The 18,729-nt window shown below is 37.9% G+C and overlaps 1 protein-coding gene across 1 annotated transcript in view; it reads right to left on the bottom strand.

Annotated features, from left to right (window-relative positions):
* Positions 1-17,835, bottom strand: part of f8 (coagulation factor VIII, procoagulant component) — a 38,816-nt gene extending 20,981 nt beyond the window's left edge. The window contains exons 1-13 of the mRNA XM_056472507.1: positions 17,687-17,835; positions 15,195-15,292; positions 13,077-13,199; positions 12,287-12,499; positions 10,534-10,707; positions 9,412-9,636; positions 7,971-8,226; positions 7,308-7,482; positions 6,537-6,624; positions 5,299-5,516; positions 3,617-3,767; positions 2,433-2,642; positions 1-670 (exon numbers count right to left, since the gene is read on the bottom strand). The exon at positions 1-670 is cut by the window's left edge and continues 375 nt beyond it. Coding sequence (XP_056328482.1) covers positions 1-670; positions 2,433-2,642; positions 3,617-3,767; positions 5,299-5,516; positions 6,537-6,624; positions 7,308-7,482; positions 7,971-8,226; positions 9,412-9,636; positions 10,534-10,707; positions 12,287-12,499; positions 13,077-13,199; positions 15,195-15,292; positions 17,687-17,835 — 2,750 coding nt within the window. The remainder of the gene's footprint in view (positions 671-2,432; positions 2,643-3,616; positions 3,768-5,298; positions 5,517-6,536; positions 6,625-7,307; positions 7,483-7,970; positions 8,227-9,411; positions 9,637-10,533; positions 10,708-12,286; positions 12,500-13,076; positions 13,200-15,194; positions 15,293-17,686) is intronic.
* Between the last annotated feature and the right edge of the window lie 894 nt (positions 17,836-18,729).

Here is an 18,729-nt window from a genome sequence, read left to right as displayed (position 1 = left end):
ACGCTCCACAGTTCTCTCCGACTCCTTGCTTTTTCAATCTCCACCATTGAGATATTTAGGATTGTATTATAGCTAAGCGGATTCAAGCTTTCCTCCATCTTATCCTGCTTTCTTCTAGAGATATTTAGGTTTGTATCTTTGAAGAGGAATTTTCTGAGTAGCTCATTTGTAGTTTCAGCACCTGATTGTGTGTCATTGTGTTGGTTTTGAGTTAATTCAGTGTAACTGGATGTGACTGTGTGGGATTCCTGGTGGGATCTTTTCTGTCTTTCCACTGAGTTTCCTCCAATATCATCGTCTAGTTGATCCAGAATATCCTGAGGAATACCGCCCTGCGATAACGCTTCCAGATCGTTCTCTTCTTTTACTGAAATATATCTTATCTCGCACACATGGCTTCTGTTCAGTGTCTCATTGTGTCTCGTGTTTTCCCGTCCGCTCCCAGAATCCGTCACAGTTCTGTTTCTGCAGACGCGGATGGCGATAGTGCGGTTTTTTCCCATGGTGCCTCGTGGATTGGGGAAGTTTTTTTCGATGATCTCCATGAATTCTTCATCGTAGTCATCGTAGTCTACTTTGGGGAGCACACGTTCGCAGTTTACCACGGTATAGCGGACGCTCATACCTCGCTCTTTTAGAGACGGGTCAAATGCGCTGACCTCCCATTCTCCTGCAGATATGAACATGAATTAAATATAGATTTTAGAGGTCAGACACATGATTAAAGCTACTACAAGTCTTCGTCTAGACCAGGGGTGTTCAAACTCGGTCCTGGAGGGCCGGTGTCCTGCTGAGTTTAGCTCCAACTTGCTTCAACACACCTGCCAGGAAGTTTCTAGTATATCTACTAAGAGCTTGATTAGCTGGTTCAGGTGTGTTTGATTAGGGTTGGAGCTAAACTCTCCAGGACTCCGGCCCTCCAGGACTGAGTTTGGACACCCTTGGTCTAAACCAACAGCTATAGCAGTTCATTAAGGAGTATAAGTCTTACTCTTTTAATGTAATTGACTTTAACTGAACTGAAGTTACATTTACTTTACTTGATATATATTTATTTGATATATATTCAATATAAATATATAAATATATTGTTATATTACTTTACTTAAAGGGGTGTTCATAAGACATGAACCTTTATAATCATGACATGACGCATGAATGTGAATGAGATTTTATCCATGCTGATGACAACTAATATTAGGTGTCATTCCCTCAGAAATGACATTTTAAATGAATCCACCAGAGGGCATTGTGTACGCTTTTTTAGATCTCAAATTTCTCTCACGAGTGCCATTCCCGTCGGCTGTTCTCACGCAAATCCACCAGAGGGCACTGTCGACTGACTGACTGACTGATCGACTGACCCACCCTCCTCCTCCCTTAAACCCAACCAATAGTGTTTTCAAAAGCACCGATTGACCCGCCCACCCACTTCCCAAAACCCAACCGACAGTTTTAAAAAGCAATCCGAAAAAAGAACAGCCGTCGCCTAATTTTTACCACGTTTTCAGATTTTACCACATTCTCACCCTGTTTATTTTATTTCTTGGCTTCTGTTTTTGTCTTACCCACTTTTTGGAACCATTCTTCTTGATCAACTCCTCTCTGCATCTCAAGTACGTTGACATACATGGCGAGCTAACTGGGCAAACTGGAAACAGTGGTAAAGCCGTTCATACAGGGGTAAGCGTTCAGTCGGTAAGCGCGAAAAGGACCGGCGTCATACCGCCCCATTTTAAAGATGAAATGCAGCCATACGTACCTCTGGATACATAATTTGCGATCTCCAGAAATGTATATAGGGCTACGTTTTCAGAATGTGCCTATGTTGAAATTAACCCAATGTTTGGGTTAGTCAATATTTTACCAAGTTTGGGGTGAACGCAGCATTTCTTGGAGTGTATTGAAAGTGGCTTTAATTTCTGGTAAGCATCATCAATCTACACTGTAAGAAATATCCGTACATGAGCAGTTTTCCACATTTTGTGATTCACGTTTTTATTTTTCCCCATTTAGCTCTGCTTTTGAGCTGCATTATGGGATCTTGATCTTTCTTCCAACACCTTTTTAACCTTAACAAGTTGTAAAAGGTGACTTTTATGAGCGTGTGTAATAGTCTGCAGTGCTATATTGTGTGGGTTGGTGTTTTATATTACTCTACAAATCCCCTGTAATAAACTGCAGCACATTTTCTCTTAATCTACAGCCTTATATCTCTCGATATCATTTCTTATACAATATATTATTAATTTAAACTACTAAAATGTCAATAAAAGTCACTTTGTTAAACTGTTAAGTTGAATTTTCAACATCAGAAGTAGACAGAGCAACATCCCATAATGCAATTCACAACCGCAAATAAACACAAAATGGTTAACAGATGTTTTTGACAGTGTATATTTAAAAGTCAGTGTCTTGACCTTTGACCTTACCCAGCATCTCCACTTCAGTGGTCACTGTGTCTCCAGTCATTGGGAAAAGCGTGAGCACTGTTCCGTAAGCTTTTTCCCGCTCAAACGTATTCCCGGTGAAATAAACTGACAGGAAGTTGTTTTGCATGCCGATGCTCGCCACGTGCCAGAGGATCACATCGCCAACACACATCTTGTACTGTAGGTGGTTGAACATAAAACCGTTCACAGCTGAAACAGACAATAAAACTGCCATTAGTCCTGTTTGATGTAGCAACAGTGTATTAAATATATGATGCACAGCTAAAGTCAGAGTTATTCACCCTCCCATATATGTTATTTCCCCAATTTCTATTTAACAGAGAGCAGATTTTATTCAACACATTTCTAAACATAATACTTTTAATAACTCATTTCTAATAACTGATTTATTTTCTCTTTGTCATGATGACAGCACATAATATTAGACTAGATATTCTTCAAGACACTAGTATTCAGCTTAAAGTGACATTTAAAGGCTTAACTAGGGTAATTAGGGTAAGGTTAGGGTAATTAGGCAAGTCATTGTATAACAGTGGTTTCTTCTGGAGACAATCCAAAACTAATATTGCTTAAGGGGGCTAATAATATTGACCTTAAAATGGCTTTAAAACAATGAAAAACAGATTTTAGATTTTCTCCAGAAGAAAAAATATTATAGGAAATACTGTGAGAAAGAAGGGGCGAATAATTTCGACTTCAACTGTATAATAATTAAATTATATTATAAATTATAAAACCTCTATGCAGCCTATCACAGTGTATTTTTAAAGAAAAATATAAATATGTAAATATGTTGTTGTTATTATTTTCAATGCTTGATGTTTTGATTTGATTTATTTCGAATAATATACTTAAACATCTAAAAACAACTTGTGTTTTGACAACATGAAGGAATTAAGTTAACTTATTAGTTTTTACAAATATAAGTCGATTGAACATGAAACAATTAAGTTGTCCTAAAAAAAAACACCTCAGGAATTGTGTTGTTTCAGCTCAACTTAAGTAGTTTGAACAAACGGCAAACGTTATTTGTTGAGTGTAGCTATAATATAATTTATGTAAAATTAGTAATAATTTATGTAATTAATGTAAAATGTAATGCATGATAACTACTACGCTCCACAGATTTTACACATTATCAAGACACTGAAAACTGCGCTCACTGTGCATGATGTTGGAATTGTAGAAGTCCAGATCATTGCGGTCGATCTTAGCCAGATCTTCACTGTTTCTCTTGATGTTTTCCTCGAAGTACCAGCTTCTGTTTTCATCAAACACCGTAAACAACAGCTTCTTCTCTTTATCTGAAGTCACCTGTTACAACATCAGCAGCATTTATTACCATCTGCCATCTATGCATGTGTATAGATTCAATCCTAGATGTAAAAATGGTGTAGGGTTCCTTGAAACAATCTGATAGTTTCACAAATAATTACAAGTAACGTTATTTTTTATTTTGCATAAAATAACCAGGTGGATATATATTATATTACAAGTATAGTACAAAGTATATACTAGTTTTTAACAGTAGACGGCGATCAAGGCTAGTTTTAAACAATAGACGACGCTCTAGGCTAGTTTTTAACCGATGGCGCTCGAGGCTAGTTTTTAAAAAACAGATGGCACTTTTGGTTCGTTCAGCTCTAGGCTAGAATTTAACAGCAGACAGCACTCTAGGCAAATTTTTAAGGTGCTCTAGGCTAGTTTTTAACAGCTGTTAGATCATCATCTGCTGTTAAAAACTACCCTAGAGCGCCATCTACTGTTAAAAATTAGCATAGAGCACCATCTGTTGTTTTAAACTAGCCTAGAGCGCCATCTGTTGTTTAAACTGGCGTAGAGTGCCATCTGCTGTTAAAAACTAGCCTAGAGCACCATCTGTTGTTTAAAACTAGCCTAGAGTGCCATCTGCTGTTTAAAACTAGCCTAGAGCGCCATCTGCTGTTATAAACTAGCCTAGAGCACCATCTGTTGTTAAAAACTAGCCTAGAGCGCCATCTGCTGTTATAAACTAGCCTAGAACGCCATCTGTTGTTTTAAACTAGCCTAGAGCGCCATCTGTTGTTAAGAACTAGCCTAGAGCACCATCTATTGATAAAAACTAGCCTAGAGCGCCATCTGCTGTTAAAAACTAGCCTAGAGCGCCATCTGTTGTTATAAACTAGCCTAGAGCACCATCTGTTGTTTAAAACTAGCCTAAAGCGCCATCTGCTGTTATAAACTAGCCTAGAGCACCATCTGTTGTTTTAAACTAGCCTAGAGCGCCGTCTGCTGTTAAAAACTAGCCTAGAGCACTATTTGTTGTTTAAAACTAGCCTAGAGCGCCATCTGTTGTTATAAACTAGCCTAGAGCGCCATCTGTTGTTATAAACTAGCCTAGAGCGCCATCTGCTGTTATAAACTAGCCTAGAGCACCATTTGTTGTTTAAAACTAGCCTAGAGCGCCATCTGTTGTTTTAAACTAGCCTAGAGCACCATCTGTTGTTTAAAACTAGCCTAGAGCGCCATCTGCTGTTTAAAACTAGCCTAGAGCGCCATCTGCTGTTAAAAACAAGGCTCAAGCTCCATCTACTATTAAACACTAGCCTAGAGCACGGTTAAAATCAGCTTAGAGCTTCATCTACTCTTAAAAACTAGCCTAGAGAGCCATCTACTGTTAAACACTTGCCTAGAGTGTGGTTAAAATTAGCCTAGAGCTCCATCTACTGTTAAACACTAGCCTAGAGCTCCATCTGCTGTTAAAAACTCAGACTCCTGAGAGAATATGGATGTAGATCGATGCAGAATCAGTGTTTTTCACCACAGCTCTAGTATTACAGTCATTCATTGTTTTCTCTCTTCTCACCACTCTGCCTCTTTTATCCAGAGACTGGGATTTGCAGATGATCAGGGGTCCCACCAGCCCAGATGCCACATCCCGGACTGGATCCAGCGTACTCTGGTAAATCCGCGTCAGGCATCGCGGGTCGGCATCTGTGGGTCCGTCTTCAGCCGTCAGCTTCCACAGGTACGTCATAATCTCACCTGGAGGAACGGCCAGAGAACGCAGGTCCACCTGTTTGTCTTTAGCACACACACACACACACACAAAAGACAGGTGTATTAATTAAATACATTACAGGTCAATTCAAATCCAGCAAGCTGATTGGATGTAGTAAAGTGGGCGTTTGTGACACAGTTGCTAGAGAAACAGAGTATTAAATGAGAAAGCAGTGGGCGGGGCTTGTTTTGTCTACTGCAAGCTGATTGGATGTAGTAAAGTGGGTGTTTCATTCAGAAAGAGAGTTCAGAAAGACTCCTCCTGTTCAAGATTTCTGTTTGTTGTCATAACTTACAGCTGGAGGGGCGCGGCTAACGAACTTAAGTGTAAACAAATAAATGAAATGTCGTTATGTTCAACTTAATTTCTTTGTTTAAATTAAACGCATATAAACTGTTTGCAACCACTTACCTTTTATTAAATTCCAATGAATAATTTTTTCCAGTGTACTTAGCATATATAGTACTAGGAAATGTAAGGTAACTACAGCACATGGGTTAAGTTTAAGGGTGGGTTCATGCTTAATTACTAGATATTTCACAGTTATTGTAAGTACTACCATAGGTACACAGGATGTAAACAAGTTTGTAAATTTATTAACTTCTATTTTTATATACATATACCCTTTTCTTCTGTCAGAAACATGAAAACCAATGGTGCATTCATTCATTTATTCATTTTCCCTTGGCTTCGTTTCAATTTTAGAGGTCGCCACAGCGGAATGAATCGCCAACTATTCCGGCATATGTTTTACATAGTGGATGCCCTTCCAGCTGCACCCCAGTACTGGAAAACATCCATAAACACTCACATTCACACACACACACACTCATACACTACAGCCAATTTGGTTCATCAATTCCCCTATAGCGCATGTGTTTGGACTGTGGGGGAAACCGGAGCACCCAGAGGAAACCCACACCAACACGGGGAGAACATGCAAACTCCACACAGAAATGCAAACTGATCTAGCTGGGGCTCAAACCACCGACCTTCTTGCTGTGAGGCGACAGTGCTAACCACTGAGCCACCGTGGTTCATACCTTTGTTTGTTGTCTTCAGAGGCTGAACGCTGGTCAGGCCATTTGGATAAATGTTGAATGGACGACTGGCCATATTTTTAAAGACAATCTGATAGAGAGAAACCAAAGAGAAGTTAATGACATCAGACTTTAAAGTTAGCATGAAGTTCTCCCTACATTTATCACACATGCATACGTCTTTTTTCATAATTAACAATCCATCAAAGTATGATTTGCTCTACTTTCCCTTCTTTCTCTCCATTGAATTATTAGAAAATAATGCACACCTGAGGTGGTGACCTTCAGTTCGCATTTTCTGATTACTCCGATTATATTATGGTCACCACAGCTAAATCCACTGCTCAGATGTTGCACTTGAGAGTGTATTAGTCAGGTGTTTGTCCTCCTCAAACATCACTAGTTTCTTCCACATCTTTTCCAAAGCTCTCTGTTGTGTTTTGATGTGTTTTTGACTGATGTAGCTGTGAAAGAACTCTAATCATTCAGCGGAGTGATATGGAGCTGTAATGCGCTCTAAATCTGCTACTACTTTAGCTGTGCGTTTATCTGACAATAACTAAACACCTTTGAATGCTCATCAGCCAATCAGAATCAAGCATTCAACAGACCTGAATGAACAAGTGAATAAATCATCTGTATTGATTATGATTCACTGTGGCTTTAATTATCATTATCCGGCTCGCTTGGATTATTAATAGTGAATTATAACACGAGTGTGATAGAAATGATGACAGAATGTCATTTTTGGGTGAACTATCCATTGAAATTTACCTGAAACTTGTCTCCTACTTCCCCTCGGAGCTCGGGGCCGATCAATGTTTTCTCTGTGGTTTTCTTGACGCTGAAGGTCTTGTCCGTGTATTCCACGAACGCCACTTTCTTATAAACACCACCCAGACGCTGAGGGCCTTTTCTGAACCACTCAGACCCGGCTGAAGATGCAGGCCTGAAGCATGAACATCAGCATTAGTTTCAGGCGGCATGTCTCGCATGTTGACTTGTCCTGTACTTGAAGATGAAAACTTAAAGATAATATACAGCTGAGGACAAAATTATTAGCCCTCTTTTTTAAATATTTCTCAAGTGATATTTAATGGAGCAAGGAAATTTTCACAGTAATTCTGATAATATTTTTTCTTCTAGAGAAAGTCTTGTTTGTTTTATTTCAGCTAGAATAAAAGCAGTTTTTAATTGTTTTAAAGCCATTTTAAGGTCAATATTATTAGCCCCCTTAAGCAATATTAGTTTTGGATTGTCTCCAGAACAAACCACTGTTATACAATGACTTGCCTAATTACCCTAACTTTACCCTAATTAACCTAGTTAAGCCTTTAAATGTCACTTTAAGCTGAATACTAGTGTCTTGAAGAATATCTAGTCTAATATTATGTGCTGTCATCATGGCAAAGAGAAAAGTAATGTTGTGAGGCGTACCGGTCTCCGCTCTGAGCTGTATAATCCCAGTTCGTCTCCTCTGCAGAGATGTAATGGAGCCACACTTTGGGTCGTCCCTTTGCGCTGGAGCGAAGCACAGATATTGGACCTCCTTGTTTGAACACCACAGAGAACATGTTGTCTTCATCCTCCTCATCCTCTTCGTCATCTGAGTGTTTAACGTTTCTCTTGTCGGGGAGGGGAAGTGGTGCAGGTTCAGGACAGTTTTCAACAGTGAAGAACGCATTCATACCAGCTGGAGAACAACACAGAGACATGCATTGGGTTACCATCAGCCTGTGTTAATGCTCATCTTCACGGATCACATGAGAAGCGAGCAAATGCTGAGGGTTTTGGAAAGATATATATAATAAAGATATATATATATAGAACATTTTCGATTTAAAAAAAGTTTTAGGAACAACAAATAATAACTGGACTTCTAGTTGATCATTTGGTATCAGAAGTGGCTTATATGAAAGGTAAAGGCCTCTAGATGACGCTTATTTGACCACAGTAAAATATGATCATGTCTTGATGTTGACTGATTTGATTAGGACAGTAAGGTCTGACTCTGCTTAGACTAAAGTCTGGTCACTGAACCTTCAATAATGTCCAGTATAGAATATGTGCTCATGCTGCAGTGGAAACAGAATGAATATTGTGTCTGACTCCATCATGAGCTTGGAGGACTGCATCCATACATCTCTGCAATGACTCAAATCACTGATTAATAAAGTCATCTGGAATGGCAAAGAAAGCGTTCTTGCAGGACTCCCAGAGTTCATCAAGATTCTTTGTGTTCATCTTCAACGCCTCCTCCTTCATCTTACCCCAGACAGGCTCAATAATGTTCATGTCTGGTGACTGGGCTGGCCAATCCTGGAGCAGCTTGACCTTCTTTGCTTTCAGGATCTTTGATGTGGAGGCTGAAGTATGAGAAGGAGCGCTATCCTGCTGGAGAATTTGCCCTCTCCTGTGGTTTGTAATGTAATGGGCAGCACAAATGTCTTGATACCTCAGGCTGTTGATACCTCAGGCTGCCCCCATACTGAATGTAACCCCAAACCATGACTTTTCCTGCACCAAACTTGACTAATTTCTGTGAGAATCTTGGCACCATGTTGGTTCCAGTAGGTCTTCTGCAGTATTTGTGATGATGGGGATGCAGTTCAACAGATGATTCAGTGAAAAAATCCACCTTCTGACACTTTTACACTTGATCAACTAGAAGTCAAGTTATTATTTGTTGCTCTTACAACTGGGATCCACGACAAGACTATTGTCAGGTAGTGTACTGATACACTGACTGACATCCAGACATCATGGTAAAAATGCGTATACTTATAGCTGCATTATATTTTTCTTGTTTTGATGCCCTCTTCGTCCCTCGTACACGCCATCCCATTGCTCATCAGTCCAGAAACTTAGCGAGTCTGACCTGTCTGATGTGAGTGGATCCTGCAGGAGATCAGAAACCTCCCCGTGGCCGAGGGCTTCATGAGGGCTGTGGTGAAGGTCATGGGTGTCATCTCCACCGTCACCCGCTTGTGGTCGAACACCTTCAGAGTGTGTCCTTCAAACTGTATGCTGTGGATCTCAGGACTGGAGCCCAGACCGATGAGGTGCCAGGAGACCTGCGGACTCTTCTCGCACACACTCAGACCTGAGCAAACCACAAACACAGACACAGAATTACTCATGGAAAATAAAAAAGAATATGCATTTTAATCATGATATCTGGATCTCAGTCAGTGTAGCAGTAGTTTAGATGTCGAAAGTGATTTTTTTGTTGCTTGTTCAAACTACTTATATCAAATGAGTTGAAACAACACAATTCTCAAGCACTCGAGTTGGAAAACCTGAACTTCAGCGGACATTCGCGCTGCGTTAACCAATCAGGAGCTTACTCTTGTAGTGTTAGGGTTAGGACGTAGGGTTAGGATTATGACGTAGTGCCTATTGTTGGTGTCCTGAGGAGAAATCCTCTTGCCGACACCGGACAACAGTTTATCAAACTGGTATCGGCTCAGTCTGAAACACAGCTAAAAGCCTCCATCATCCAGGTACTGGTTTCGGAGGAGTTGATGAACTCACAGAGCTGGGTGCACCTCTGAAAGGATCTAGTGGACTTAGACACAGTTCCAAATCAATGTATAAGCTGTTTAAGCCTTCCTGAAGCACATAAACACAGCTATTCTCTCAACAAAATCCATGCTAGTCGTTTAGCAAGTCAACAGGCAGACAGAAGCCCTGGCCATGATGCGATCCGTGTCTATTGGGAGGTGATTTTGACGTGAGAGTAAACTCAAAATGTTCATGCGTCTGTTTACATGCGAATAGCGTAATTTATTTGCACTTTTCGCATCTGGTGTAAACACAGCACTAAGGTTTTTTGGGACAACTTAATTGTTTGATGTTCAGTCCACTTTAATTTGCAAAAGTGATTACAGTAACTTGATCAATTTGTGTTGGGACAACATGAAGGAACAGTGTGGAGACCAGCATTTTTACAGTGTATGTGTTATTAGCTGATGAAGGGCAAGTGTGCTCATGAACTCACCTGGTAATGTGGAGTTGATGTAGCCGTTGATGGTGTGGTACTGGTTAGTGCTGGAGGTTTTCTTCAGTTTTTCTGCTCGACCCAAGTCCTGATACCAGCTTTTATTCTCATCGAAAACCGAGAGGAGCAGAATAAACTCTGGCACTCTCCTCTGTCTGTCCTCGGTCAGAGCGTCTGAGGGAAAAAAGCACGTTCTCATTCAATACAACACAGTTTACGTCTCATTAAATTCACTTGTCATTGGTAATTTACTTCCCAATGGATATATCAGCAGAACCCATCCTCCTTATATATATATGTATATATATATATATATATATATATATATGTTATATGTCCTCAAATATGGCAAAATTATTCGCCCTCCTGGAATTTTTTTATTCCTTTCTAAATATTTCCGTTCTGAAAGTTTTCCGTTCTGAAATTTCCTATTATATTTTCATTTTCTTCTATGCTGAATGATTTTGGGAGCATAGAAACTAAAAACTTAAAACAACTTTCAACTTGTTTATGGTTTTTTGGAGTTTTGGAGACGTCTGCATCACCATATGGGGCATAAGAACAGGATGTGTGTTTGGATAAAACTCAGTGTTTTGACCACACTTCATTATTAATGTTCATTTATTCCTTTGCTGGAGATTAGAACTGAATTTAGAAATAGTTTTGAAACAAATCTTTGTGCTTAACAAAGGAAATTATATATGTAGACTAATGGATGTGTTCAGTGGAGTGATTTTCCACCGTTTCCTTACTCCACCAAAGTAAAGGAGTAAAGTGAAGAGTAAAAGTAAAGTAAAGAGAAAGTAAAGAGGCTGAATGGAGGAGGCTTGTTGTTTATCCTCACGCTGCAGATGCTCTGTTTAACTGTTTTCTCGCTAGTGAAGCATTCAGTTTTTACACTTACAAAGTCCACCATGTAAATAGCTAATGCACCATGGAGCAACACAACTGACTCTTAAAGGGAATGGGAGATGAGATTGGTTTAATGCACGTTATGCTCAAAACACATCCAAAAACTCATTAAGAGAATAAGCACAACCCTGTTAGACCATGCGCCGGGCGCAGAGCGGATTTGTCCATCCATAAAATAGCAAAAGTGGATTCGGGCACGGCCTTAATGCTTTTGCTTTAGACTTTACGCCTAGATCATTAAAATAAAAGGTTATTAAACACTGAATCCGCAATTTTCACACATTAATAAATAAATTCCACCTCATGTTGTGTCAATCGCATTGACACACTGCCCCCGAAACTTTCGTCCGTCTTAAAAAAATTTGAACCAGGTTTGATTTATTTATTTATTTTCATTTTTTGCTTCCGAAAAAGCGCTTTGAGAGGTGTTTTGACAATTCAGAGCCACCATTCAAGCAAACGGCAAAATGCCAATACAAATGGCTTGCTTGGTTTTGGGACTTGTGGAGCTGTGCACGGATGGATTTGCTCTTCAGTGTTTGGACTTTCAGTGAAAATTAAACCACACTGAACTGAGCTAATCTGAACTTCAACACTGTACACTGGACTGACACACTTTCAGTTTACTAGAACTTCTGTGTTCAGCTGCTTTGACACAATCTCCATTGTAAAAGCACTAGAGAAATAAAGATGAATTGAATTGAAGCCTCAGCCACTTACCATCAAAACTAACTAAGTAAAACAGCTAGTTACTTTTTGGGGAGTTACTCAATATTGTAATGCTTTACTTTCAAAAGTAACACTGCTTATTTTCCTCACTGTACATCAGAGAGAGAAGCACCTGTTTTGCAGATCAGCAGTGCGCCGATGAGTCCGCTGTTAAAGTCTCGAATGATGTCCACCTGGGATGAGTAGATATAGGTCAGGCAGTCTGGGTCAGATGTGGTTGGCCCAGAGTTTGGAGAAATGTCCCACACGTATCTATAGTAGCCACCAGGGGGCACCGAGTCATCTGCACGCTCCTGAAAAGAGCTGGAGTCCTCGTACCCCGCGCCTGAAAAGCAGAAGGATGTTGAGCTTTATCTGTACACATTACGGGCTTTTAAAACCAATCAGGATGTTGCTTTACTCTCAGGATGTTGCTTTCAGGTTTGTGGGTAAGCACAGACTTACTAAATGCTGGGTTGAATGGGAAATCACATGCGCTTTAAAGAGATAGGAAAATTCTGTCATCATTAAGTAATCTTGCTTGTTTCTTTTTTCTGTTGAACACAAAGGGTTGGTGGAACAGTGGGTAGCATGATTGCCTCACAGCAAGAAGATCGTTGGTTCGAGCCTCGGCTGAGTCAGTTAGTATTTCTGTGTGGAGTTTGCATGTTCTCCCCATGTTGGTGTGGGTTTCCTCCAGGTGCTCCAGTTTCCCCCACAGTCCAAACACATGTGCTATAGGGGAACTGATTAACTAAATTGGCCGTAGTGTATGAGTGTGTGTGTGTGAGTAAGTGTGTATTGGTTTCCCAGTTGTGGTTGGAAGGGGTGTGCTGGAATAATTGGTGGTTCATCACGCTGTGGCGACCCCTGATAAATAAGGGACTAAGCCGAAGGAAAATGAATGAATGCATTATTATTACCTTCTGATTGTTTCCAGTAGGGAATGCCGATGGGAGAAATACTGAAGGATTGGGATGCAAAGTTTTTGAAGTGCACCACAACCCTGTCATTCACCACTGTTCTGATGGTCGGGCCTTGAATGCCTGAAACACAAGCAATAATTAATAACCTCTTCTACACTGTAAATATCTGTTAATAAACAGTTTTTCTTGTATTTAGGGTTGTGAATTGCATTATGGGATGTTGATCTCTGCTCTGTCCACTTCTGATGTTGACAATTCAACTCAACAGTTTTACAAAGTCACTTTTATTGACACTTTAGTCGTTTTAAATGACATAATGTATAATAAATAATATCTAGAGGAATAAGTGTATAAAATAACAGAAAATGTGCTGCAGTTTATTACAAGCTTTCTGTAGCGTAATATACAACACCAACCCAGACAATATAGCACTTCAAACTATTACAAATGCTCATAAGAGACACTTTTTACAATATTTCAAGGTTAAAAGTTGTTGCAAGAAAAATCAAGCTCCCATAATGCAGTTCAAAAGCAGAAATAAATGGGGAAAAATAAAAACGTGAATCACAAAATATAGAAAACTGCTAATTTACGGATATATTTACAGTGTAGACATTCTTAAAGAGACAGTTCACCCCAAAATTAAAATCCTGTCGTCATTGGGTTCATCGTTGTAAATATTATTTTAGCACAGTGTTTTCATCCTAAGTTTATTTACTATTGCTGTACTTTTATTAATAATGTTTTCTTCAGTTAGATCGTTTAGTATTTTTATTTTTGTATTATGCGTGATTTAGCGCTTTAGATGTAAGAAAAGCACAATTAATAACATGCATTATTATCGTTTACTTATTTAATGCACACAATGCATTCAGAATGTGTGTACTAATTTTAATAATTTATGAAACAATCATAACTTTTGTACACTGTATTTAAGCTTTAAACATATCTGCATTTAATACCATTTTTAATTAAAATGAAATAAAAATATAAATATTGCAGTTTTGAAGGGGTTTATGTGAAATGTTTTAATTACAAAGCACATTAATATTGCTTTCTTAATTTATTTTTATTATTTTATTATTTTTTATTGCTTTAAAATTTGTTTAAAGTTCATAAAAACATAGCATTTGTTATAGAAACATTACCCAGATTACAATATAAAGATACATATATATATATATATATATATACATACATCCAATATAAAGAATTTAAACTTCTTTAAATTTATAGCTCACGATTGCTCATAAACAGACTTTTACGATTTATTTAAAAACACTTTACAAAAATGTTAATTAATTGTACTAATAATGAACAATACATGTATGTTTTTATTTATTTATTTACTAATACATTAAATATTCAAATCCAGAGTTGCTCTTGTTAACTTTAGTTAATGCACTGTGAGTTAAAATGAACTTTACTTTCACTAAAACTAACAAAGATTAATAAAAAACAAATGTATTGTGCATTGTTTGTTCATGCTAGTATGTTAACTAACATTTTAAACCTGATTGTAAACAATTGTGTGACAATTTACATGTATTAATAATGGCACAAGGGTCGATAAACCATTGCATTTTTGGGAGAACTATCACTATATATATATATATTCAGGGTGTCCGCAGGGTCTTAAAAAGTATTAAAACGTCTTAGATGCTATGTTGCAAGGTATTCAATTTTATATCAATTTTGATTATGCAGTATATGGTATATGCTAAAGTTTACCTGAATTAAATCTGCGAATATTAGGATTCCGTGTAGTTTATGAAATCAATGAAATCCTACTGGATTTGACATCATGCTGCTTTGTTTACTGCAGTAACCAATGCAACACCATTATTCCTGCAGTTCTATAGGCACTGACCTGCTGAATTAGCTAGATTTGATAGATTATTTTTTCTTCAGTATATGAATCATGTTTTAGTTAATACTTACATTAATATTTAGTAAATACACTAAGTTAAAATCTTGCCAGTGTTTAAAAGTGGTAGGTCTTAAAATGTATAGAAAGAGTCTTAAAAAAGGTGTTCAAAGGTATTGAATCACTCTCTGATTCCTGTATATACTCTGATATGTACTGCATATATATTTGAGTACGTTTATACTGACCAGCCCATGGAGGTTTTGACTTGGGTGTGGTGAAGGTGGAATCGGTGTACTCCGTATATACAGCCTTGGTGTACTTCTGGACACCAGATGCAACCTTCCTGTAAGGAATTAATAAGCTGTCATTATTAGCTTCGTTTATAATGTAATGCAATGCAACAATACAATGCTAAATGTTAATTATGTGACCATGGAGAACAAATGATAATCTGAAAGCTGGAGCAATAAATAAAACTGAATAATATTAGAAAATCTGGAATTTAGGGTTCATTCATTCGTTCATTCAGTTTCCTTCAGTTTAGTTCCTTATTTATCATTGGTCACCACAGCGGAATGACTCGCCAACTTATTCAGCATATGTTTTACACAGCGGATGCCCTTCCAGCTGCAACCCAGTACTGGAAAACCCATACACACTCATTTATACACACACACACTCATACACTACGGCCAGTTTAGTTCATCAGTTCCCCTATAGCGCATGTGTTTGGACTGTGGGGGAAACTGGAGCACCCGGAGGAAACCCACGCCAACACAGAGAGAACATGCAAACTCCACACAGAAACGCCAACTGACCCAGCCGGCACTCGAACCAGCGACCTTCTTGCTGTGAGGCGCTGTGAGTGCTAACCACTGAGCCACCATGTCAAACTGTTCATGACTATAGTATTAGTATTAGTTGCTGCCTTATATTTATAAAGTCAGTCAACTTAACATGTCAAGTTATCTCAGCTGGAGTCAATTAAAATGAATGATGTATATTAAATATTAAAATGTATAAATGTTAATAAATAGTTTATATTTAAACACGTGTATATATTGAACAATTTCCCAGTACTGGGTTGCAGCTGGAAGGGCATCCACTGTGTAAAACATATGCTGGATAAGTTGGCGATTCATTACGCTGTGGTGACCTCTGATGAATAAAGTAGGAAATAATAGTATATTTAATTATATCAAGTAAATTTGTATAACTTATAAAGTTGAAAATGGATTAATTTATTAAAATAGGTAACAAAAACAGTTTTTTACATCAATGATGCTATGTTTGTCTATAAAACTGAGCTGTGATTGAGATTCCTGAAAGTCTTTGAGCTCATGACTGTAATGAACTCTTTTTTTTAATAATAAATATTTAATAAATCATGCTGATCACATTATTTCAACACGGTTTATTCAACACAATGGTGTAAGATGTAGAATACAAATTAAAAGTTGTAATTTTAATGTGATTTATTCATTAATTTCCATCATTTTCTTTTCGGCTTAGTCCCTTTATTAATCTGGGGTCGCCACAGCGGAATGAACCGCCAACTTATCCAGCATATGTTTTATGCAGCGTATGCCCTTCCAGCCGCAACCCATCACTGGGAAACCCATACACACTTATTCGCACACATACATACACTACGGACAATTTAGCCTACCCAATTCACCTGTACATGTCTTTGGACAAACCGGAGCACCCGGAGGAAACCCACGCGAACGCAGGGAGAACATGCAAACTCCACACAGAAACACCAACTGAGCAAACCGTAGCTCGAACCAGCAACCTTCTTGCTGTGAGGCGACAGCACTACCTACTGCGCCACTGCGTTGCCGCATGTGATTTAAATTATTGCTAATCTTTAAAGGGGCAGTTCACCCAAAAATGTATTCACACTCAAAGTGTTGTAAACTTTTATGATTTTCTTTATTCTGTTGTAGACTAAAGAAGATATTTGGAAGAATGTTTGATAAAGTCATTGAAAAGCTCATTCAGTATATTTTCTTTGTTCAACAGAAGAAACAAACTCATATAGAATGACTTTATTTCTTGTGTGTACTGTCTCTTTATCCCTCTGGGTTTTTTTTCTACTTATAATATACAGCATGTAAATGATCTGATTAAAAAGTCATGAACACAGATGTTTTCTGTTATTTTAACTCATTTTAATAAGTTAATCAATATTTCAACATTTATTGAAATGACTTCAAGCTATACAACATTTAACCCAATCTTTAGTTAATGTAATGTAGTCAGATTAATGTAAGTCATGATGACTAGAACAGTTTATTAAAATCAGCTTAAGATTTTACATCATCTATATATTGTTTTTACAGCGCACCCTTGGCTATCATGTCATTTTATTTAATTCAGCACTCAAAAAACAATACTTTTGACAATTTTTAATACAATTCTTACGTTTATTTGGAGACAACTTTACAGTTTTATGTTCAATCCACATAAATTTGTAAAAACTATTAAGTTAACTTAATGGATTTGTGTTGGGACAACATGAAGGAATTGTGTGGATTCCAGCATTTTTAACATGCAACCAATACACTTTAAGAAATGCTAGATTATTTAAACCCCAATTGGGTAAAATATGAACTAACCCAAACATTGGGTTAAATTTGATGCTATTATTTTAATTTAAAAAATTAACCCCGCAGTTTGATTAGTCTGTATTACACTCAGAATCAAACACACATATTAATATTGAATCGCTCACCTCTGGTTTGCGGCTGGATCTGCTGTGTCTGTAAACACATATTCCCATTTAGTCTCGACCGCTGCGATGAAAAACTCTAAAGTCTTTGCCGAGACACACGAATACTCCTGACACACGGAGAGGAGGAGGAGGAACAGAAGAGTCTTCATCACACACACAAACACAAACTGACTGAATGACATGCTGAGCGGCTGCACGACTCATTTAACTGATGAGGAGGAGCCAGAGAGAGAGAGAGAGGCGCACACACACACGCACACACACACACACACGCACACACACACAAATCTAGATTGTTATAAATGCATCTGAAAATGTAATTATTATTTAATATAATCTTTATTATTATTTTATTATTAGATTTTATTATTAATACTTTTATTAATGTATTTATTTTCATCAAAAGCACTGTAATTGTTTTCCATGTTCTATTAAATGTAAACATCACGAATGCTTTGGCAATACATTTGTAACATTTGTCATCCCAATAAATCACATTTGAATTAAATTTAGACAAATAGAGATTAAAAATGTACATTTATTCCACAATTAACAGTGAAAACATCACCATTAGTAAGGATAAAATCAACTCTCAATCACGATCAATTATCCAACAAAACATTGTCAACAAATTTATGATAAACATAGTAAAAATCTGAGTTATATAGAGACTATAGACCTGTTTTGATCGGTTATTCTGAATATACATTGTTGTTTTATTGTTTTGTATGTTATTGTTTCGTTTTTATTATTATTAATTGTTGTTGTTATTATAACTATTGTTGTTTTATTATTTTTATCATTTAAATTGTCTTTATTCTGCTGTGTATGCTTTGGGGAATCACGGTGGCGCAGTGGGTAGCATGATCGCCTCACAGCAAGAAGGTCGCTGGTTCAGGCTTCGGCTGGGTGTGGAGGCTGCATGTTTACCCTGTGTTGGCGTGGGTTTCCTCCAGGTGCTCCAGTTTCCCCCACAGTCCAAATACAAGCGCCATAGGGGAATTGATTAAGCTAAGTTGGCCGTAGTGTATGTGGGTTGCAGC

This window comes from Danio aesculapii, chromosome 14 (assembly GCF_903798145.1).
Source record: "Danio aesculapii chromosome 14, fDanAes4.1, whole genome shotgun sequence".
Lineage (NCBI taxonomy): Eukaryota > Metazoa > Chordata > Actinopteri > Cypriniformes > Danionidae > Danio > Danio aesculapii.
Note: the sequence above shows the minus strand (reverse complement) of the source record. Positions and strands in the feature narration are given on the sequence as shown.